Consider the following 22,753-nt stretch of genomic DNA (forward strand, 5'->3'; position numbering starts at 1 on the left):
AATAACTAAAATATCTATCCACAGGGGACTGGCTAAAGAAGCTATTTTTTGTCTAAAAATAGAATACTTAGTGGTTGGAAATGGAATGAGGAAAACTGAACATATGCCAAGCCAGCAGAAGACTTAACCATTATGGTGCAGGTGATCACTCTACTCAATCTGTCCAGGTTGCCCTGAGACTATTGTAGATGTTTCTGGATAAAAAGCAAAATAAAAACTCTACTACTTAGATTTCTTCCTTAAAGCATTTCTGTGTCTCTTGAAAAAGTCTAAAAGCTGGGTCGTGTTGAGTGAACAAAAGCAGAACAGAACAGAGTTTGTACAGAGATACAAACGTGTAAATACAGACATGCTTACATTGAAAATAATAATTGGAAGGAAAATCTTAAATTTAAAAAATTATTACCTATAAGGAAGGGAGAAAAAATAGGTGGAGAACAGAAAGAGACACCAGACTTCCTTAAATAGGTCTCCTTTTTGTTTTGGAACTGTAAATACACTTTATATAATTATGAGACACAAGTACATTGTGAAAAGCAATTCCTAGACATAAAAAATAGATCATTAGCAATACACCCTGTTCCAAGCATCATGATAACAACAGGTGACCAAAGAATTCACCTCAGGGTTCACCCTGCAACCGACACTGCACGGATGGACACATCCAGGTCACGGTCAGATGTGCTGCGGCAGGGAGCGCCACAGCACAAAGTCGCACGAGGAGGCGGTGAGACGAAGTTGCAGTGAGATGATGCGCCAGGGAACACTTCAGGCAGGAGGAGGCATCTGGGCCGCAGCTTCAGGGAAGGCCTGGAATTTGCCAGGAGGAATGTGAAGAAGGGATGTGGAGTGGTTTCCACCCTTCGTAGACCAGGACAAGACACCGCAACCTTGAACTCATAGAGAGTAACGAGTGCCTCATGTGTTCATTGATAAGAAACATCAAGACAATAGCGACAAAGCCCTCAAGGGGAGCCCCGGCACATGGTGAGCACCCGCAAACAGCAGCTGTCGGCATGTGACCTCAGTTTTTCATGGAAGTGCACGGGGCTTCTACACATAAGGCTCATCTGGGACCCAACTCTTATGACACTAATTTTTTGCCAAACTCTTCCCTTATACTATAATATATTTAAGTATCTGCAGAGAGTAGGATTTAACTGTTTTAACTCTTTGAATTCAAAGTCTTGAACTTGTGTTATTGTAAGAACACATGAAAAGCATACTTTCAATCAAACTCTATAAAATGTAGAATCCATTGCATAGTTGGCTCAATATTCAATATAAACCAAACCCTCTGATTTTTGCATACAGTATATGGGCAAGATTCTGGGGGTGGGGGGACTTCATCTGCTTAAATGCGTCTTCACTATTGAAAAGGAAAGATTCAAAGTTAACTCTTCAGATAGAATCACTGCAATGAGATGGGAAGGTCTTTAGCAAGCACCTGCCTCTTGTTTTCATCGGGAAACAGAAAAACTTTATACTCCTCCTTTCTTGCACACTAGGGACTCTGGGGATGAACTATCTCCCTGGTTCTCTATCTGCACTCTACTGGACAGTAACGTGTGTTTACCCTGTCTGGCATAAGAAGAGGCTTGATTATAGGGCCAGCACGGTGGCATGGTAGGCTAGGTCTCTGCCTGAAGCACTGGCATCCCATATGGGCTCCAGTTCAAGTTCTGGCTACTCCTCTTCTGATCCAGCTCTCTGCTATGGCCTGGGAAAGCCATGGAAGATGTCCCAAGTCCTTAGGCCTCTGCACCCTTTGGGAGACTTGGAATAAGCACCTAGCTCTTGGCTTCAGGTGAGCTGGATTCTGGTTGTTGTGGCCATTTGGAGAGTGAACCAGAGGATGGAAGACCTTTCTCCCTGTCTCTCCATCTCCTTGTCTGTAACTCTACCTCTCAAATAAAAATAAAATCTTAAAAAGAGAGAGAGCTGACTTTGCAAGAGCCATTCTCAAAGATTTATCATGGAGCCATGCACAAAAAAAGAAGAGTGCCACATGTCAATATGCAGTAATAGACTATCACATGACAGCTCCAATTTAGAAGACACATGGGACAGAGGTAGAAACATGGAAGTGGTTTCACATGTCTTAGAAGACAGAATGAATCACAATGCCATAGAAAAAGGAAATGAAGTTTTTCCTAGACATTGGCACATTTAACCAGATAAACACAATTGTAACATGCTAAGATTAATTGATTTCCTAGTACAAATATAACAAGGAATGGGTAATGATCATGGTGACATCAGCTACTCAAGTGTATAAAAGGGGACAGGAGGCAGGAGAATTTCAAACTCAGGAAATTCACTCAAACCTACTCACAGAACCCTACCTCTTCCACTGACACCATGGTCAGCTCCTGTGGCTCTGTCTGCTCTGAGCAGGAGACCTGCTGCCAGCCCAGCTGCCTTCAGACCACCTGCTGCAGGACCACCTGCTGCCGCCCCAGCTGCTGCGTGTCCAGCTGCTGCCGGCCCCAGTGCTGCCAGTCCCAGTGCTGCCAGCCCACCTGCTGCCGCCCCAGCTGCTGCATCTCCAGCTGCTGCAGGCCCCAGTGCTGCCAGTCTGTGTACTGCGAGCATACCTGCTGCCGCCCTAGCTGCTGCAGACCCTCCTGCTGCCAGCCCACCTGCTGCAAGCCCACCTGCTGCATCTCCAGCTGCTGCAGGCCCCAGTGCTGCAGGCCCCAGTGCTGCCAGCCCACCTGCTGCAGGCCCACCTGCTGCCGCCCTACCTGCTGCATCTCCAGCTGCTGCAGGCCCCAGTGCTGCCAGTCCCAGTGCTGCCAGCCCTCCTGCTGCCGCCCCAGCTGCTGCATCTCCAGCTGCTGCAGGCCCCAGTGCTGCCAGTCTGTGTACTGCGAGCGCACCTGCTGCCGCCCCAGCTGCTGCAGACCCTCCTGCTGCCAGCCCACCTGCTGCAAGCCCACCTGCTGCATCTCCAGCTGCTGCAGGCCCCAGTGCTGCAGGCCCCAGTGCTGCCAGCCCTCCTGCTGTCGCCCCAGCTGCTGCATCTCCAGCTGCTGCCGCCCCTCCTGTAGTAGTTCCAGCTGCTGCGGCTCCAGCTGCTGCCGCCCCAGCTGCTGCCCCGGCTGCTGCATCCGCCCAGTCTGTGGCCAAGTCTCCTGCCACACCAGTTGCTATCGCCCAACCTGTGTCATCTCCACCTGCCCCCGCCCCATGTGCTGTGCTGTCCCTTGCTGCTGAGAGCCCTGCCTTAGCCCCACCTCCTCCTTCATCTCTGTCCCTGGATACAGACCTTCTTGTGCACTGACGCTTAGGACAGATGAAGTGCAGCTGATGCTGCTCAACTGAGCTGGGACTTAGGGTTTTAATGAGCTCACCGCATGCCCATAATTCTGTGAGCACATTCTAGCCTGAATCCAAATTCCCCATGTGGATCTCTGCCTCCCATCCAAACCTGATTATGCTTATGGTATAAGAAACACTGTACTGACCTAACTAATTCTACTTGGGTTCTCCTTCACTTTTGGGCAATCAAATCACCAAGCTCAAGGAGTCAGTGGTTGATTATTTTATTTCTTCATTACGGAATTGTATAGTCCCTCTCCTAATGACCAGTGAGGTTTGCTTTTATAATTCTTCAGCCCCAAATTTTCTGGTGTAATGTCTTTATGCTGAAATAAACCACCACTTTCCTGTATGGAAAATTCAGTGTGATCGTTATCTTCTTTAAGACTTTCTGTTCGGTCTGGACCCCTGTGTCTCACCTACACCCGAAGGACACACAGCATGGCGTTGTCAATTTTCTAACAGCGCTCGAGACACCTTTGCCACCTCTAGTTTTCACTGTCGGCCTGTGAAGGTCATTTATAGTAACAATGACAATGGACTCGCAGGGCTGCAGCTGAGGGAAGTGCATGCTTTGGAAAAGCACGTGAAAGGCTGGAGGGGAGAAATCAGAAACCAAACGGCAGGTGTGGGAGCAGAGGTTTCACGGCGGCAGGTAAGCTCCCACTGCTGACAGCCAGCGGCCCCATGAGGCTGAGGACCACGCCTAGGAGTTGAGAATGGAGTGGAAAGCAGGCAGTTTTGCCACACCAGCATCAAGGCCCTAACTGGGAAAGAACGGGACCGAAAGAGGCAGGCGGGGGATGACGGAGTTGATGCAATGGAAGAGCTAACATGCCAATTTCACCCTCGGTGTCTGCAGAGGTGCTCTGGTCCTTTCTGCTGAAGCTGTGTCACCTGTTCCCTGAAGATGATGCGGAAGTCTCAGACTTGAAAGACAGCACAGGCTCCCATCACTGTCTCCTCCCGTCTCTCTTCTTCACCACACACGAATAGCGAGAGGGAGGCTGGCAATGAGGGAGGGGAGTAGAGTGGGAAGCACCACCATGTCCTTAAAACTGCAGGTATGAAATACATGAAATCTGTTCCCTTAATATAAATAAATTCTTAAAAAATTTTGGCCAGCGCTGCAGCTCAGTAGGCTAATCCTCCGCCTGCGGTGCCAGCACACCGGGTTCTAGTCCCGGTCGGGGCGCCAGATTCTGTCCCGATGGCCCCTCTTCTAGGCCAGCTCTCTGCTGTGGCCAGGGAGTGCAGTGAAGGGTGGCCCAAGTGCTTGGGCCCTGCACCCCATGGGAGACCAGGAGAAGTACCTGGCTCCTGGCTTCGAATCAGCGCGGTGCACCAGCCGCAGCGCACCGGCCATGGTGGCCATTGGAGGGTGAACCAACGGCAAAGGAAGACCTTCTCTCTGGCTCTCTCTCTCTCTCTCACTGTCCACTCTGCCTGTCAAAAAAATTTTTTTAATAATGTAAAAGAGAGTGAGTGAGTTAAGTTACACCTCCCTTCACACAGAGAATGGCTGAGCCAGTGAATTGGAGGCTACACTCCAAAGGGTTTGCATGACCCAGTGGCTGTGTCACAAGCAGTGGTGCACTTGTCCATTGGGAGGGACACATCCAACTGCCCTCTCCCTGTGATGTCAGCAGCTGTTAAGGGTTACCACCTAGAACTATTATCGCATTAGGCATGGCAAAAATTCTGATTTTAAAATCCTATTGTGGGCTGGCACTGTGGTATAGCAGGTTAAGCCACTGCCTGCAGTGCTGGCATCCCATATGGGCACCAGATGGAGTCCTGGCTGCTCCACTTCCAATTCAGCTCCCTGTTAATGGCATGAGAAAGCAGTGGAGGATGGTCAAGTGCTTGGACCCCTGCACCCACATGGGAGACCCAGAAAAGCTCCTGGCTTCAGCCTGGCCCAGCCCCAGCCATTGCTGCCATTTGGGGAGTGAACTAGCAGATAGAAGACCTCTCTCTGTGTGTGTCTCTGTCCCCACTCTCTCTGTAACTCTGCCTTTCAAATAAATAAATATTTTTAAAATAAATAAATTAAATTAAAATTAAAATCCTGTTGCGCCTTTGCTATTGATTAACTGGAATATTCCCATAGAGACAACTCCTCTCATCCATGTAGGGTTATTCCAAGGAATAGTACTATGGGAAAAGCAAAACACATGTTTTGGTATCCCTTCTTTATTTACCACTTTGCCTCATCCAAAGGAGACTAAAAAGGATTTGTCTTTCTTTTTTAAATATCTGTCAATATGAACTCATGGATTTCAATGTACTTAGTGGGGTATCCATCCATTCTAGTTTGCATCCCTATTCGTGCCAAATAAGCAACTTTCAGTTGGTCTCTAGGTCTTTCGACAGGAATCCAGTATACTCTAAAGGTTTCCTTTCTTTGTGATGTAAAAAGATATTCCAGACTCACTGTGCATTTCCTTCCTCAGATGTAATCAGCCATTTCTCCAAGGGGCCCAGTTCATTCTGATGGAAAATGGTATCAAAGATCATAAATGGCAATGTAAGAATGCTCATTACTACTGATTATTGTCTCTCAACTTTTCCAGTGCACATGGTCAGAAAATATTTATTTAAATTCTTCTATTTAACTACATTAAGAGTTTCTACTGAGAACTACAGGGTTTTCTTTTCCCCTTACATATCTTATTTACCGATCTTCTGACTTCTATGCCCTAAGTTCTGCAATGTAATTACTCATTTTCACTATTCCATGTAATATTCACAATAATCTTGTAATGCTATCAACAACAACAATGTGATTCTTGAAAATGAACTTAAAATTGTTTTGCAGATTTCTGGCTTTTGTTGCTGCCATTTGTCTCAGGATGATTACTGTTTCTGAAGCTATGGTTTGATAGGTTCCATTATTGTTGTTTTCATGATTTTTGAGGGATTTAAAAACTTAAACTTTGTTTTAGAATTTTGTGAAATAGGTGCAAAGTCAAAGCTACAAAACAAGGCATAGTCAAAGAAATCTGATCTGCCCACCCCATTTCCCCAACTCATTGGGAGTCTACTTTATAGCTATGATATGGAACCAACCCAGACGTCCATCAGCTGAAGACTGGATAAGGAAATTATGGTATATATACACTATGGAATACTACACAGCAATAAAAAAGAAGTCCTGTCATTTGCAACAAAATGGAAGCAACTGGAAATCATTATACTTAGTGAAATAAGCCAGTCACAGAAAGATATATACCATATGGTCCCTCTGATCTGTGGTAATAGAGTACCTAAAAGGTAATCTTGGAGTGAAACTGACACCTTGATGATTTTGAACAGTTCTTGTCATGACTGTCAAGGAACAATATTTTTCTTGTTTGTTTCTGTTCTTTTTCTTCATTTTATTCAATGAACTTTCTACTTAGTGTAGGGTTAATCTTATCAGTATAAAATTAACTGAAAACTGATTTTTGTAAAAATAAGAATGGGAAAGGGAGAGGGATGAGGAAGAAGGGTAGGAGGGATATAGGGGGGAAGAATCACCTTGTTCCCAAATTTGTATATATTAAATGCATGAAGTTTGTATTCCTTAATTTAAAAAAGTTATAGGAATCCAGTTTGACATAACTGCCATTATCTTAGTAGTAAATGCCAGCTTGTCCTCTAGGTGGCCTGGCCGTCATCCTAGACTCTATGGGATAAACAAAGTCATCAAGGAAATGCATTGCTCTTATCTGATGCCTGAAACATCTCTTATAAATGTTCATATTTCTTGAGAAAGTCCAGGTACATTCTAGTTGGTCACAGACCACATTTGTTAAACTTAGCATATAGATCCTTTTTCTCCTGTCATCAATCCAAGACATGCTCCTCTCCATAAATCCTTAATAATCTACACTCCGTGAATTCCTGGGTTTGTCTACCTCTTTCCTTGGTCTCTCAGCACCGTTTGCCTTTGGTGGACAATTCTTGTATACAAGGCCTTTCCGAGGCACAGATTGAGATTGATAGTTATATTTTTTTGCTTCATCAGGCATGACTGATGTACATCAAACTGTACATATTCACGATGCACCATTCGATGTTCTTCCCCGTGTATCTTTCATGAAACCAACACTGCCATCATACCAAACATCCATCCTTCCATATGCAATTCCTTCTCATTCCCTTCCCCAAGGCAACTCCTGATCAGCTGTCACCAAAACGTGCCTGCATTTTTCAGAATGTTATATAAGGGGAATTATACATTATGTACTCTATCTTTTCTGGCTTTTCATTCAGCATAATTATATCAAGATTCAAGCTGTCATGTATATTAATGGCCCATCCATTTTTATTGCCGAGAAGTGTTTCACTGTATGGACAGGGCATAGTTTGTTGATCCACTCACCTGCTGGTGTATTTCTAGGTTTTCCTATTACAAATAAAGTTATCATGAACATGTACAAACAAATCGTTGTATGAACATATGTGTTTATTTCTCTTGGGTAAACACTTCTAAATGGAATGGCAAGGTCATATGATAGATATACCTTTAACTCTTCAAGAAACTCTCAGAATGCCTGACCAAGTGGTTGTACCATTTTCTGTTTCCACCTTGTATAAGAATTCTAATGGCTTCACATCATCACTAATGCATAGTATGAGTATTCCGGTCAATTTTAACCATTCAAGAAAGTGTACAATGTTACTTCATTATGGCCTTAATTTTCATGTTCCAAATGGTTAACAATGTTGATCATCTTTTGTTTGATATCTGTATGTTTCCTTCAGTGAGTGTCTGTTAAATCTTTTGCTCATTTATTTGTGGGGTTGTTTGTATTACTGTTCAGTGGTAAGAATTCTTTTTATGCTCTATTTACATGTCCCTTGTTGGATTTATGGTCTATAAATATTCTCTCCAAGTTTGCAGCTTATCTTTTTTCTTTTAGAAGCAGTACATTTTAAAAAATCATTTTTTTAAAAGGAAGAGTTATAGAGAGAGGGAGAGAGGGAGAGAGAGAGAGAGAGAGAGAGAGAGAGAATCTTCCATGGTTTGGTTCACTCTCCAAATGGCCTCAATGGCTGGGCTGGGCAAGGCTGAAGCCAGATAGATTTATCCAGCTCTCTCACATGGGTGGTGGGGCCCCAAGCAGTTGGGCCATCTTCCATTGTTTTCCCAGGCTCATTAGCAGGAAGCTGGATAAGAAGTGGAGCAGCCAGTACTCAAACAAGTGCCCATATGAAATGACAGCATTACAAACAGTGGCTTAACTTGCTGCACTACAATATCAGCCCCAAACAATATATTTTGAAAAGCAAAAAGTTTTGATTTTGATAAGAGTCCAATTAATTGATTTTCCTGAGATGCAATTAAATCACTTAATAATTTGATTTTTCTAGATTTGCTTTAACAATTTTATTGTGGTAAGAATTCTCAATATGAGATTCATCCTTTTTTTTTTTTTTTTTTTTTTTTTTTTTTTTTGACAGGCAGAGTGGACAGTGAGAGAGAGAGACAGAGAGAAAGGTCTTCCTTTGCCGTTGGTTCACCCTCCAATGGCCGCCGTGGCCAGCACACCGCGCTGATCCGAAGGCAGGAGACAGGTGCTTCTCCTGGTCTCCCATGGGGTACAGGGCCCAAGGAATTGGGCCGTCCTCCACTGCACTCCTGGGCCATAGCAGAGAGCTGGCCTGGAAGAGGGGCAACCGGGACAGAATCCGGCGCCCTGACCAGGACTAGAACCCGGTGTGCTGGCGCCGCAAGGCAGAGGATTAGCCTATTGAGCCATGGCGCTGGCCAAGAGATTCATCCTCTTAACAAAACTGTAAGAGTACAATCCATTAACGCCGACTATAGGTACAAGCTTTACAAGAGCTCTCTAGAACTTGTTGATCTTACTTCACTGGAACTTTAGGCCATTGGGTTTATGGACTTCTAAACTCCATGAAATGGGAACACAGCAGCCCTTACCCCAAGGCAGGATTTTTTCCATTCCTGAGGCAGCAACACTATGAATACTCCAATCAATGACCCATGAATTATAAGGTTTTTGCTCTGGCTCATGGCAATATGAGGTATTTTGTGTCATCTCCAAGAATTGTTCTTCCTGCCTAGGAAACACCTCATTTGTTTCCTCCTCTTAAGTCATCAGTACCCTGCTGTACACGGCAGCTGATCTCTAAAAACCAGTGTTGCCCTTGTTTTTTGTTTCCTTAGTTTTCTCAGGAAGTAGGGTAAATCCAGTCCCTGCTGTTCTATCCTGGCTACAAGTGGAAGTCCCTTTTTCCGAGGTTTTCATCTCCTCTTTTGCTATTGATTTTTAAATGCAAATATATTTTTATATTTATATCCTGGATTTTTAGGCATATGGTAGAACATGCTACACATTTTTCTCTACCTGCTGTATCATCGCTTAACTATATATCCTGGAGATTATTTCATAACAGCATATAAAGGTGCCCTTCATTCCTGTACATAGCAGAATCGGATTCTGTTACAGGAATGCACCACCATTTATTCACCTGCACTCTGCAAAGACTTATGGGTGGTGTCCAATTTTGTCTTATTTTTACAAATAGAAGTTATGAATGATCTTGTGCTATATCTTCTCATAGTTTTGCCCAAGTATATTTTGGGTAATCTATAGAATTAGGGTAGCCAGATCAAGGAATAAGGCTGCCAGTTACTGCCAATCCTAGCAAGAAAAGTATAAACATCAAGAAAAGTATGAGCATGTCAATTTCTACACTATCTCTAACAGAAAATATTGTTAAATTTTGAATTTTTGGGGTCTGTAGCTGTGGCAAGGCAGGTAAAGCTACAGCCTGCAGTGCCGGCATCCCATATGGACGCCAGTTCAAGTCCTGGCTGTTCCACTTCCTATCCAGCTCTCTGCTATGGCCTGGGAAAGCAGTAGAAGATGGCGCAAGTGCTTGGGACCCTGCAACCACGTGGGAAATCCAGAGAAAGCTCCTGGATCCTGGCTTCAGATAGGCCATTGCAGGCATTTTGGTCATCTGGGGAGTGAACCAGTGGATGGAAGACCTTTCTCTCTATCCCTCTCTCTCTCTGCCTCTACCTCTCTGTAAATCTGCCTTTCAAATAACTAAAAATCTTCAAAAATTTTTTGAAATTTGACAATATAACTGGTAAGAAGTACTCTCACATACAATTTCATTTCTCTTATGCAGGAGATTGGGAATCTTTATATGGTGAAGAAATGTTTGCACTTCATTTTCTTGTTAGGCTGTTGATGTTTTTTTAATCTATATTTAGGATGCTTATATATAAAAGGACTTCAAAATGTTTATGGACAAATGGAATGAAAATATAAAAACTAAAAATATGATCTTTATTCCTCAATGTAAGCACCATCAAGTTCAAGAGACGTCTGTAGGTGAGGACAGCCATTTAGTCCAACCCCAAACCTGAAGGTCCTGGATGTTTAATGATGTCAACAGAATCTTTTTTACATTATTAACTGAAGAAAAATGGGTTACCTTTGAGGACTTTTTAAAATTAGGAAACAGAAGTCAGAAGGAGCCAGATCAGGACTGCAAGGGGGTGCCTTTTGGTTTGCCACTGACATTCTCACGAAATTCCCTTAGTTTAATGAAAGGAATGAGTAGGAGCATCTTAGAGGTGGAGAAGGACTCTCTAATGAGGATTTTGAGAGTATTATCCATCTAAAACTTTGGCTAGCTTCCTCAAAACAGTCTCATAATAAGCAAATACTGTTCTTTCGTCCTCCAGAAAGTCAACAGACAAGATGCCTGTCACATCCCCCCAAACTCTTGTCACGACATTTGCTCTTCACTGGTGCACTTTTGCTTTGATTGGGTCACTCCTACCTCTTGGGAGCTGTTGCTTTGATTGTGCTTTGTTCCTAGGGTCTTTTTTTTTTTTTTTTTTTTTTGACAGGTAGAGTGGACAGTGAGAGAGACAGAGAGAAAGGTCTTCCTTTGCCGTTGGTTCACCCTCCAATGGCCGCTGCGGCCGGCGCACCGCGCTGATCTGAAGGCAGGAGCCAGGTGCTTCTCCTGGTCTCCCATGGGGTGCAGGGCCCAAATACTTGGGCCATCCTCCACTGCACTCCTAGGCCACAGCAGAGAGCTGGCCTGGAAGAGGAGCAACCAGGACAGAATCCGGTGCCCCGACCGGGACTAGAACTTGGTGTGCCGGCGCCGCAAGGCGGAGGATTAGCCTAGTGAGCCGCGGCGCCAGCCTTTTCCTAGGGTCTTACTGGCAAAACCAGGTTTCATCTCATGCTTCAATTCTTTGAAGAAATACTTCAGGATCTTGATTCCACTTGTTGAAAATTTCCACTGAAAGCTCTGCCTCGGCCTGCAGCTGATCTGGGAACAATCGTTTGGGCACCCATGGAGAAGAAAGTTTGCTCCATTTTAATTTTTCAGTCAAAACTGTAAAAAACTAAACACTTTGGAATGTCTGTGGCACTGGCTATTTTCTCTGTTGATCATTGGTCCTCTTCAATCAGGACAGGAAGATGTGAATGGTGTGTTACTGTGGGCTTCATCTTCAACACCATCTCATCCCTTCTGCAATGAGTCACACATTTGTGAGCTGCTGGTTTCTTCATCAGTGTTTTGGTAAAGCATCAGTGATTTCACAATTCTTCCACCCAAGTTCATCAAAGATTTGACATTTGTTCTTGCTTCAACTTTAGCAGAATTCATATTGTTCTGTTTTGTGCCCCAAACTATATCCTGCTCAGACATGTTAAAACAAATGAGTGCAAGTTTTAGTGCAAAAATTTTTGAACAACATGCATAGTTTGCTAATGTATGTTTTCCATGAATGTTCTGAAGACCCTCCATACTAATAACCCCTTGTCTGTTGCTCATATTGCAAGTATTTTTTTTCATTTAGCCAACTGTGTTTTTACGTTATGATCGTTTCTTATCATTTTTTGTATTGTTAATTTTTGTCTCTTAGCCATTAGTAGGGATTTAACTACAAAATATTTATATATATATGTATAAATAGAAAAATATTAAATTGAGAATCCTCTTTAATGACGAGGTCTTCTATTACCTCTAATGCCCATTTTGCAATGGGTTCTGATTGACTTCTTTCAAATGTCTACCAGACCAACAGCTTCCTTTCCATACTCACCGCTCTGGGGAGGTGTTCATCTTTTACTCCGAGACTATGGTGACTGCCCAACTGTTCTTCCTGCTTCCTATCACTCCCGACCCCCAGCAAATAACAGTTGAAAGGCTTAGGTGTCTACTGATACCTTCCTTTCCACTGTGTGATGATACGATATCCAGTCTCTTTGTATAAATTCAAGAATATATTTAAATTGTCCTTATTTTATATGTTGTCATTATCTCTCTCTACTTTTCCACCACGCTACCCAGACAAGTCATTTGCCCCAACGTAAGCCAAAAGCATATCTCCATTCAATCTTGCCCCATTGTCTTAATGCTCATTCTTTTCTTCTCTAGACATCTGAATTGTATATAATATGTTACAGGGTGAATAAGCGCCCTGCATTTTCAAGAAATCCAACATTTACTCAACTAACCTTCACTCAAGGCATTTGCTGGCACTGTGTTTAGAAGCGTGAATAAAACACCATATCTTATGGATGTGGTGTTCACAGAAGAACCAAGAAAAAGAGATATAAAACAATTATGATAAAGTGGGATGCCCTAGATGAGAGCCATATCTTGGAGCAGAGAGGAGGGAAGGATTATTTGAAATGTAGTAGATGTCAAGAAATACATTGTTAATGGGTTGGTAGCTGGGCAGGAAAAATGAAGCATTAGCAAGAGTTTTCTGAGTAGATAAAGAAAAAACAGCATTCTAGACAAATGGAACAGCATGAGAAGTGGCATGGGACTGTCCTTTTCCATGTCTTTCTTGAACATTCTAGGTGAGAATCACCTTCCCTATTGGCTGTGTGACTTCAGTCTACTGTGGTCTTAATTATCTCATGTGCAAAGAATTAAGGAAAATTATGCCCACCTCAGAGAGTCTTTGTGAAGTGTAAACAAGATAAAAGTCATAGAAGCCTCAGAAAATTCCTGATGCACAGTAAGCACTCAACAAATTATCAGTTAATAGTGTTATCTCATCTTTCATTTGAAATGTACAGACTGAAATACCAAATTGTTGTATGGCTTACCACTCATACAATATTCCTAATACTTGCAGTTCCCAAATTCTTTCCAATATCTCTATTTCACTTGTCCTGTTTAAGTGTCTGTAGGACATAAATTAAAGCTTAACCCTTTATGTCTCCCTTGTTTCAAGCAAAATATTTCCAGCATGCATTGCTGAGAGAAAATAGGTCAGGATATGAGAAAACATATTTTCAATAATACTTCAAATACTTTAAAAGACTTCTAGTCTTTTGCCTTATGATGCCCTGTTTCTGAGGAACATGCCAATAATGATGTAGCAATTTTTAAAAGCATCCATTGTGCCAATGCATTTTTACTATCTAAAAGTAATGAATCATTGCATTATAACTGTTTCAAATAGAATACATTAAGCAAGACAAAATCGACAGGAACTCCACTGGGAACTTCACATCTCACCGACCATCCAGTAAATCCAAAGGCATCGTGCTTCTTCTCACTGCAGATAAGACATCCCCTAGACCTCCCAAAGATAGAGCTCTAATTCTATTTTCCTACCAGCATTCCCTATGACTTGCTTTTCACATCTTGGATGTCATAGTCATCATAAAACCCATCCTCAACATACTGAAGAATTGACACTTGAGAAATCCAATGAAACAGTGTCATGTGAGAGATCTACATTAGAAGACACCTCAGAGAGAGGAAGACAAACGGAGGTGATTCATTTGGCTTCATCAAATTGGGTAGCTCCTAACACAACAGGAAAAGGAAATGGTGCCTTCTATATATAGGCATCTTTGCCAGAGAAACACAATTATCTAATTGACTAAAACTAACTGATTTTCTACTGGATAAACAAGATCCTTCATATGGTCACAGTAGCCGGCAACAGGGTATAAAAAGCAAGAGGGAGCAAGGGGAGATCAAACTCCAAACAACCACCTTCTTGGAAACCCAACCAGAACCTCCACCCTCCGACACCATGGTCAGCTCCTGTGGCTCTGTCTGCTCTGAGCAGGAGACCTGCTGCCAGCCTAGCTGCCTTCAGACCACCTGCTGCAGGACCACCTGCTGCCGCCCCAGCTGCTGCGTGTCCAGCTGCTGCCGGCCCCAGTGCTGCCAGCCCACCTGCTGCAGACCCACCTGCTGCATCTCCAGCTGCTGCAGGCCCCAGTGCTGCCGCCCAACCTGCTGCATCTCCAGCTGCTGCAGGCCCCAGTGCTGCCGCCCAACCTGCTGCAGACCCACCTGCTGCATCTCCAGCTGCTGCCGGCCCCAGTGTTGCCAGTCTGTGTGCTGCCAGCCCACCTGCTGCAGACCCAGCTGCTGCAGACCCTCCTGCTGCCAGCCCACCTGCTGCAGGCCCACCTGCTGCATCTCCAGCTGCTGCAGACCCCAGTGCTGCCAGTCCCAGTGCTGCCAGCCCTCCTGCTGCCGCCCCAGCTGCTGCATCTCCAGCTGCTGCCGCCCCTCCTGTAGTAGTTCCAGCTGCTGCGGCTCCAGCTGCTGCCGCCCCAGCTGCTGCCCCGGCTGCTGCATCCGCCCAGTCTGTGGCCAAGTCTCCTGCCACACCAGTTGCTATCGCCCAACCTGTGTCATCTCCACCTGCCCCCGCCCCATGTGCTGTGCTGTCCCTTGCTGCTGAATCCCGGCTTTGCATACACCATCTCCTTTTCCCCACAACCCCACGTATGAGGACCTGGAGTGCTCAAGAAAACTGATCTCCAGTCCACGAGCAACCCTTGCTCCTAGGAATTCTGCATCCATATTCTCACTTCAAATTCCCTTGTTTCCAAGTGACGTCACTGAGAGTCTCCCAATAAATGAATAAAATGCTGCCAGGGTTTCTCCCTTTGTCTTCAGTACAGACGTCCATCATGTGAAGGAACTGAAGACTCACTCCATCACTTGTAGGACCACAGATTCCAACTTCTCTGAACTTCGAAGTCCTCTGAATTTTCTCCCCTTCTGTTTTTGCAATGATGCTCTTGTACCTTGTTATTTCCACGTACCAGAATAAACCTCTATTCTATAGGCACTGAAAACTGAATGTGGTCATTCTTGTCTTTTTCTAACAAAAGGGTTGGGTCCCGGGTGATCGTATTTTGCCTGTGCTTGCAGGGCAGGCAGCCCCCTGCAGGCAGCCTTCCAACACAAGTCAAGGGATTTTCATCACTGCTGAAGTTTTTTTTTTCCTTAGTCTTAGACAAATCAACTAATCATTTTGCAGTCTTTAGGGAAAAAAGAGTGAAGTTAAAGTTATGAGTATAATAGCAGGATTTTTGTGTGTGTATAAAATATTCATTATTTAAAATTCCTCCCTTTCTCCCCCTTAGTACTTCCTTCCTTTTTTCCTTTAATTTCTGTAGTTATATACTTTCAATTTAATTTATAATCACATGATCTTTTAAGATACCATTTTCCAGGGCTGGCATTGTAGTGTAGCAGGTTGACCTACCACCTTCAGCACCGGTATCCCATATGGGCACCAGTTTGAGCCCTGGCTGTTCCACATCTGGTCCAGCTCTCTGCTATGGCCTGGGAAAGCAGCAGAAGATGTCCCAAGTGCATGGGCCCCTGCACCCACGTGGGAGACCCAGAGGAAGCTCCTGGTTCCCAGCTTCAGTCTGGCCCAGCCCTGCCTGGCCATTGCAGCCATTTGGGGAGTGAACCAGTGAATGGAAGACTTCTCTGTCTCTCCCTCCCCCTCTCTCTGCAACTCTGCCTTTCAAATAAAATAAATCTTAAAAACACCACCATTTTTCAGACTTTTTGTCTTTCTGTTCAAATATTTTCAAAATACAAAGAAGAATTCAAGGAGCTCACAGGGATTTAACAATTCTTGACATTTACCCCAGCTGCTTCCCAGGCAAGCATGATTTCCAAAGGAGGGGCAGATTTCTTAACATCACAAAAGGGGGGAGGGACTCTAAAAGCAGTCCACAAATGGCTTAGCAAAACGCACCTGTTTTCCACTGAGAGTCAGGTGCAGTGAGTCTCTTCTCCATACACATGGGAGATCTGCCTTGTTCTGTGGCAGAGCTTCCACAGGGAGCCCATCCTGCTGTGCAGGCTCCAGGGCCAGGCAGGTGAGGTAAGTGAGGGAGGCAGACCTGGCGCAGTCACAGGTATGGCTGTAGGCTGGGACTTTTTTTTTTAACCCAAGGTCATGTTCCCTTATCAAGATGGGACAATAAGCACCCACGTCCCTCTCCCTGGCCAGGGATGCCTCTAACTGGGACTCCCTACAGGGTCAGCTGAGACCTCCACTGAGGCTGCTCCCAGTTTTTCTCCCCGTGACCCATCCTCCCTTTCCTCCCTTTCCTCCCACAGAGGTTAACTCCAAGAGCACATCTCAACCCCACCCTGGTATGCCAATCTCCACCCCAGGGTCTGCTCCCTGACTGTCCGACCTAGCCCCCAGACCAATCTGAAAGGCACAGCAGCTAACTGGAGAGTGATTGACTGGAATGCACTTTTAATTTCTTAGTGCATGATAGAAATGGGAGCACAAATGTAATAGCAGAAAATGTATTTAACAGACCCTACATAGAAAATCATGCATTTTATATCAATCACATTTATTCCTTTCTACACATTTTTATGTCATTTGTACACACACACATGCTTTTAAAAATTTAAACAGCAAAAAATAATGTGACTAGAAGTTTTACTTCATTAGTAATTGCTAATTCCATTTTAAACCCATTGTTACAAATCGTGACACACCCTAATAAATGTATCTGTACCACTTATGGGCATTTATTCACAAATCAGGCTTTAGTTAATGGTATTTGAAAAGCAGAAAGAGAGACAGAGACACATCTTCCATCTATTGGTTCATGCCTCAAATGCCCACAACAGCCAGGGCTGGGCCAGGCCCAAGCCAGGAGCCTGGAACTCAATCCAGATCTCCCAAATGGGTGATGAGGACCCAATTACTTGAACCATCAGCCAACGTCTCCCAGAGTATGCATTAACAGGAAGTTAGAATCAGAAGTGGAAGTCAGACTCAAAACCAGGGCACCTTGATACGAGAAGTGGGCACCCTACCTGGCACCTAAACCACTCAGCAAACGCACGCCCTAGTTGTACATGTCCTGTGCTAACTTATTCAGATATCTTGTATGCACTTCAGGAGACGTGAATACCTTCCCCAGCCAAGCCAAGTGTATTGCTTGGCATATTTATTTACATGAGAAATCGTATTGAGAATCATGAGTATATTTTTTCCACTACAGTATATGAGAACACTGACTTTTATCAATTCACCAGTTATCTGACCTCACGGTTAATACTAACTCAAATACTCAACTGATTCTCTACAAACAGGGCAGCCAACCCCAGCAAGCCCCCATCCAGATGCCCACAGCGGGAACCCCATCAGCAGCACAAACAGGTGGGGTTTTCCTTCCATTCCTATCTTACTCTCCCCACCTCCTCTCCTGTGCCTCCTGGGGTCCCCTTCCATGTAGACTCAAGTGGTTGTCTCGGGTTCTGCAAAGGACAGAACTCGAGCTGAGACCACTGAAGTTTAGCAAACGTGTCTAGCAGATTAATAGTAAGTATATAACGGTGGTTATTTCTAACAATAAAACTGGGAAGCCCGGGGGCGAAGGAGAGCTCTGCTACCATTTGGCCTTTACCTCCTTCCTGTCATCTCCGTGTACATTTAGGTCAGTGTGTCAAGCACAGGAGTCATGGTTATCTGGAAACAAATCTAACTCTACAAATCAAACCTTAACCTCCACAGCTTCCAAGGCAGTATTTATCAGGCGGCATGTTACTTATCACATAAATAAATATAGCTCCCCTCTAACAGAATGGCAGTCTGGAATGTTTCTCCTCTTCTACAGCAGTCAAAGGACAAGTGTCGCTCCCCCTCTTCGTGGAGGAACGACACAGGACCCTGCGCTGTTCTTTTGTCTGCTCAGCCCTCCCCGGGTTTGCTGCTGGTTCTTCCCGGGTTGGCTACGGACCCTTCCACCTCCGTGGAAGGGCGGTTCCCCCTGCCACATTCCCCACTTCCGCGGGGGAGCGGCACACCGCCGGCCGGCTCTCTCGGGGGCTGCACAGGTGTTCCCCTTAGATGTTCCTGGTGCATGTTGTCTCTCTCCTCCTTTATAGTCCTCTTCCACCAATCCCAACTCTGCTACCCACACGCCGAGTACGCTGCTCTCCTCCAATCAGGAGCAAGTCCTACAGTTTATTGGTTGAACTGGAGGCAGCTGTGTAGAAGCTGTTTCCCTTCTCAGCGCCATATTGTGGGAAAGCAGATGCATAGAATAAGTCTTAATTCCAGTAACTTAGTCTAGTCCGAGTTGCTCCCCACAGACAAGTGCTTTGTAAAGGACCATACCTGTCCTCCATCATGAGAAAGCCTTAATTTACTCAACAAGTGCTTATCACCAGGTCCTCTGTCTGGGCCCTGTGCAGACCACACCTTCAGGACACTTACCTTGCACCTGGTAGCATGCCAGAAGTAGGGAACTCTGATAAGGTAGAGTGCACTGAAGTGAAGCACTGTGCGAGGAAGAGCTGATGTCAACAGGGTAGTTTATCAGGGGAGATTATCATTCAGGAGGAAATATTTCAACAAGGTCTGTTTCTTTGACAGGCAAAGAGAAAGCAACAACGTGGGACTGACAGACAGAACTCTCATCCGCTAGTTCACCTTCCAAACACCTGCAAAGCCTGGGCCTTGGCCAGGCCTAAGCTGGGAACCAGGAACTCAATCCAGGTCTCCTGCAGGATGGCAAGAGTCCAAACATGAGGCATTCCTGCTGCCTCCCAGGGTCAGGAGCCGGTGCTGGAAGCCAGGTAAGGAGCCCAGGTACTCCGATGTGGGATGCGGGCAGCATGGCCAGCCTCTTGACCGCTAGGCCAGATGCCCACTCCTCACCTAGGTCCTGGCAGACCAGTGGGACATGGCAGAGCCGAGAAAGAACAAACAGTCCCGGGAGAATCAGCTTCTGCAAAGGTCGGCAGGTTTTCTTCTTCACTCTTTCCTTGGCTGAGACGCTGGGCTTGCTTTCTGTCCAATCTCAGACAAGGTTGTTGTTTGTTTATTTTTAACCTCTCCATGCTTCTTTCATCTCTTCTAAGCCGCCACCTGCACTGCCAGAATCCCATATGGGTGCTGGTTGAATCCTGGTTGCTCTACTTCCTATCCAGTTCCCTGTTAATGTGCCTGGGAAAGCAGAAGAAGATAGACCAAGTACTTGGGCCCCTACTACCCATGTGGGAGACCCAGAAGAAGCTCTTGGCTTCAGCCATCTGGGGGAGTGAACTAGTGGGTGGGAGACCTCTCTATCTCTCCTCCTCTCTCTCTAACTTTGCCTTCCAAATAAATAAATAAGCAAGCAAGCAAGAAATAAGAATATACAGAGCCAGTGTAGCATAGAGGTTAAGCTGCTGCCTGCAATGCTGGCATCCCACATGGGCACCCGTTTGAGTCCTGGCTGTTCCACTTCCAATCCAGCTTCCTGCTAATGTCCCTAGGAAAGTGGAAGATGCTTTAAAGGGCTGCTTTAGAGATCAAAAACAAAACAAATAGAATATACAAGATATGACCCCCCAGTGTCTGGTAGAGAATAAATACTTCACAAATGCCACACGCATACTGAGGGCATAAAGAACATATCCTCATACCATCGAGTTAGATTTAGTTGTTCAGTTAAAGCAATTATGGTTTTTAAAATTTTTGCTGGCCACCATTTCCTATGCATGCGGGGGGCTGTCCTACCCCCAGGGCACCCAACAGAATGTCCTGGAACCATATTATTAAAGCCCTGCTAAGTCTAGTGTTTATAAGCAGCAAGTGCTTCTGCAAATGAACAATCCTCTGTGCAATCTGACAATCAAAAGATAAATCAGAACTTCCCATTCTTAATGCCTACCTGAAAGACACACATCAACAACGTGTTTTTGCTATTTAAAAACAGTGAGTCATTGCCAAGTACTTGGAGACTATGGAATAAGAGCTCAGAACTTCCTTGGGGTCTCACCTTCCAAGTCATCCACTCAGGATCACACACCTTCCCCCAAACAGCTCTTTCCTTCTAATTACTTTCCCACGTGTCACTTGACCAGAACATTCTTTGATAATAAAAGACATGGCAGCATTGTGAAAAGCAGCCCACACGACAAGCAGGAAGCAAATGAAGAGGGGAGGAAATGTCCCATTCAAAAACAAAGTTTCCAGAGGCTCATGTGGTGAGTGGCTCTGTAAAAGACACCACACTGGCCAGAAGCAAAGGTGGCATCTGGTAAAGAGGAAATGTGACAATCTCAAATGGAAACACTAGAGCACACCTGGAACAGGAAATGGGTTGTTTTCTCTCTCTTGGAATATTTAACTAAACGCACACAATTAAGTAATTAAATACTTATGTTTTCCAGCTGGATAAATAACAACAAGGAAATAATGGTGTGGTGACCACAGGCTTTGGAGGGTATAAAGAGGGGGTACAGCACATGAGGACTTCCAAACCCAACAACTTCACTCTCCTGGAAACAAACTCATCCAGAACCTCCACCCTCCGACACCATGGTCAGCTCCTGTGGCTCTGTCTGCTCTGAGCAGGAGACCTGCTGCCAGCCCAGCTGCCTTCAGACCACCTGCTGCAGGACCACCTGCTGCCGCCCCAGCTGCTGCATCTCCAGCTGCTGCCGGCCCCAGTGCTGCCAGCCCTCCTGCTGCCGCCCAACCTGCTGCATCTCCAGCTGCTGCAGGCCCCAGTGCTGCCGCCCAACCTGCTGCATCTCCAGCTGCTGCAGGCCCCAGTGCTGCCGCCCAACCTGCTGCATCTCCAGCTGCTGCAGGCCCCAGTGCTGCCAGTCCCAGTGCTGCCACCCCACCTGCTGCCGCCCCACCTGCTGCCGCCCCACCTGCTGCATCTCCAGCTGCTGCCGCCCCTCCTGTAGCAGTTCCAGCTGCTGTGGCTCCAGCTGCTGCCGCCCCAGCTGCTGCCCTGGCTGCTGCATCCGCCCAGTCTGTGGCCAAGTCTCCTGCCACACCAGTTGCTATCGCCCAACCTGTGTCATCTCCACCTGCCCCCGCCCCATGTGCTGTGCCGTCCCTTGCTGCTGAGAGCCCTGCCTTAGCCCCACCTCCTCCTTCATCTCTGTCCCTGGACACAGACCTTCTTGTGCACTGACCCTGAGGACCCGTGGAGTCTGCTTGATGTCACTCAATGGGACAGGCCTTGTGATTCTAATCAGCTCAACCCAGTCCTCTGGCTCCAAGAGACTATTCGGGGTCATCTGAACTCTCTCCCTTGCCATCTTCCTTCCAATGTTGACACCAAATATGAATTCATTGGCCATCCTCCAGCCAAGACAACATCCCAATTCTCTAAATCTCTCACGGATCCCCTACGGAGCATCCTTCCCAGCTCGGCAGACTCCACCTGCAGCCCCCGTGGGTACTGACTTCACATCCTCAGAACCAGGGGTCCAGGCAGCCCGAATTTTGTCCTGAAGTGACTTTGTTCTCTTTCATTGCTTCTCTGCTTTCTAATAAATTTTTCTGCACTTAAGAATTCATTGTTACTGCTCTTTGTTGTGTTCATAAGCATTTTTTTTTTTTTGACAGGCAGAGTGGACAGTGAGAGAGAGAGAGACAGAGAGAAAGGTCTTCTTTTGCCGTTGGTTCACCCTCCAATGGCCGCCTATCTGCACCGCGCCTATCCGAAGGCAGGAGCCAGGTGCTTCTCCTGGTCTCCCATGGGGTACAGGGCCCAAGCACTTGGGCCATCCTCCACTGCACTCCCTGGCCACAGCAGAGGGCTGGCCTGGAAGAGGGGCAACCGGGACAGAATCCGGCGCCCCGACCGGGACTAGAACCCGGTGTGCCGGCGCCGCTAGGCGGAGGATTAGCCTAGTGAGCCGCGGCGCCGGCCCATAAGCATTTTGCTGAGTAACTAGTCAATTCTGTTTTACACAAAGACACAAGAACATCCACTTTGAAGTTAAATGCCATGTCAAGCGTAGATAAAGATGCTATAGTAAGGGCACTTCCCCTGCGTGCATGGGTGTGTCTTAGCATCTTATGTTAGGATATTAACGCACATTACATCCTTGACACATTGTTCTTCTTAATACCACTGGTTCTACTTTAGAGGAAAGGATAAAATCACATTTCAGGGAAAAGAGTGCAAAAAGCATTTAATGTGCTCAATTCATCCCACTCAATAAATAACATGTCAGAACTTATCATCACAGGGGGTTACGTTTCCCACTGAGCTCTATGGAGAAGAAATACAAATTTCACTGTATTCTTCAGGAAATATGCCTCACCTGGATGGCACGCGATTTCTGAAGGTTGTTGTCGGGATTTTCCTTGGAATTCAGA

The 22,753-nt window shown here is 45.6% G+C and overlaps 2 protein-coding genes across 3 annotated transcripts; both read left to right on the plus strand.

Moving 5' to 3' along the window:
• The first annotated feature begins 2,281 nt into the window (after positions 1-2,281).
• LOC138846082 (keratin-associated protein 4-6-like) lies at positions 2,282-3,686 on the plus strand. Its single transcript, XM_070060712.1, has one exon. It carries the CDS (start codon positions 2,362-2,364, stop codon positions 3,217-3,219), a length of 858 nt encoding a protein of 285 aa, XP_069916813.1. The 5' UTR covers positions 2,282-2,361; the 3' UTR covers positions 3,220-3,686.
• Positions 3,687-14,238: 10,552 nt separating this feature from the next.
• LOC108175391 (keratin-associated protein 4-12-like) lies at positions 14,239-21,941 on the plus strand. Of its 2 annotated transcripts, XM_070060719.1 has the most exons (3): positions 14,239-14,876; positions 19,227-19,231; positions 21,014-21,941. In XM_070060719.1, the coding sequence occupies exons 1-3, from the start codon at positions 14,381-14,383 to the stop codon at positions 21,488-21,490; spliced, it is 978 nt and encodes a 325-aa protein (XP_069916820.1). In that variant the 5' UTR covers positions 14,239-14,380; the 3' UTR covers positions 21,491-21,941. The 2 variants fall into 2 exon arrangements, with proteins under 2 accessions (XP_069916820.1, XP_069916819.1); XM_070060718.1 differs by lacking the exons at positions 19,227-19,231; positions 21,014-21,941 and having other exon boundaries at positions 14,251-14,526; positions 14,632-15,443.
• The last annotated feature ends 812 nt before the right edge of the window (positions 21,942-22,753 follow it).

Source organism: Oryctolagus cuniculus, chromosome 17 (assembly GCF_964237555.1).
Source record: "Oryctolagus cuniculus chromosome 17, mOryCun1.1, whole genome shotgun sequence".
NCBI lineage: Eukaryota > Metazoa > Chordata > Mammalia > Lagomorpha > Leporidae > Oryctolagus > Oryctolagus cuniculus.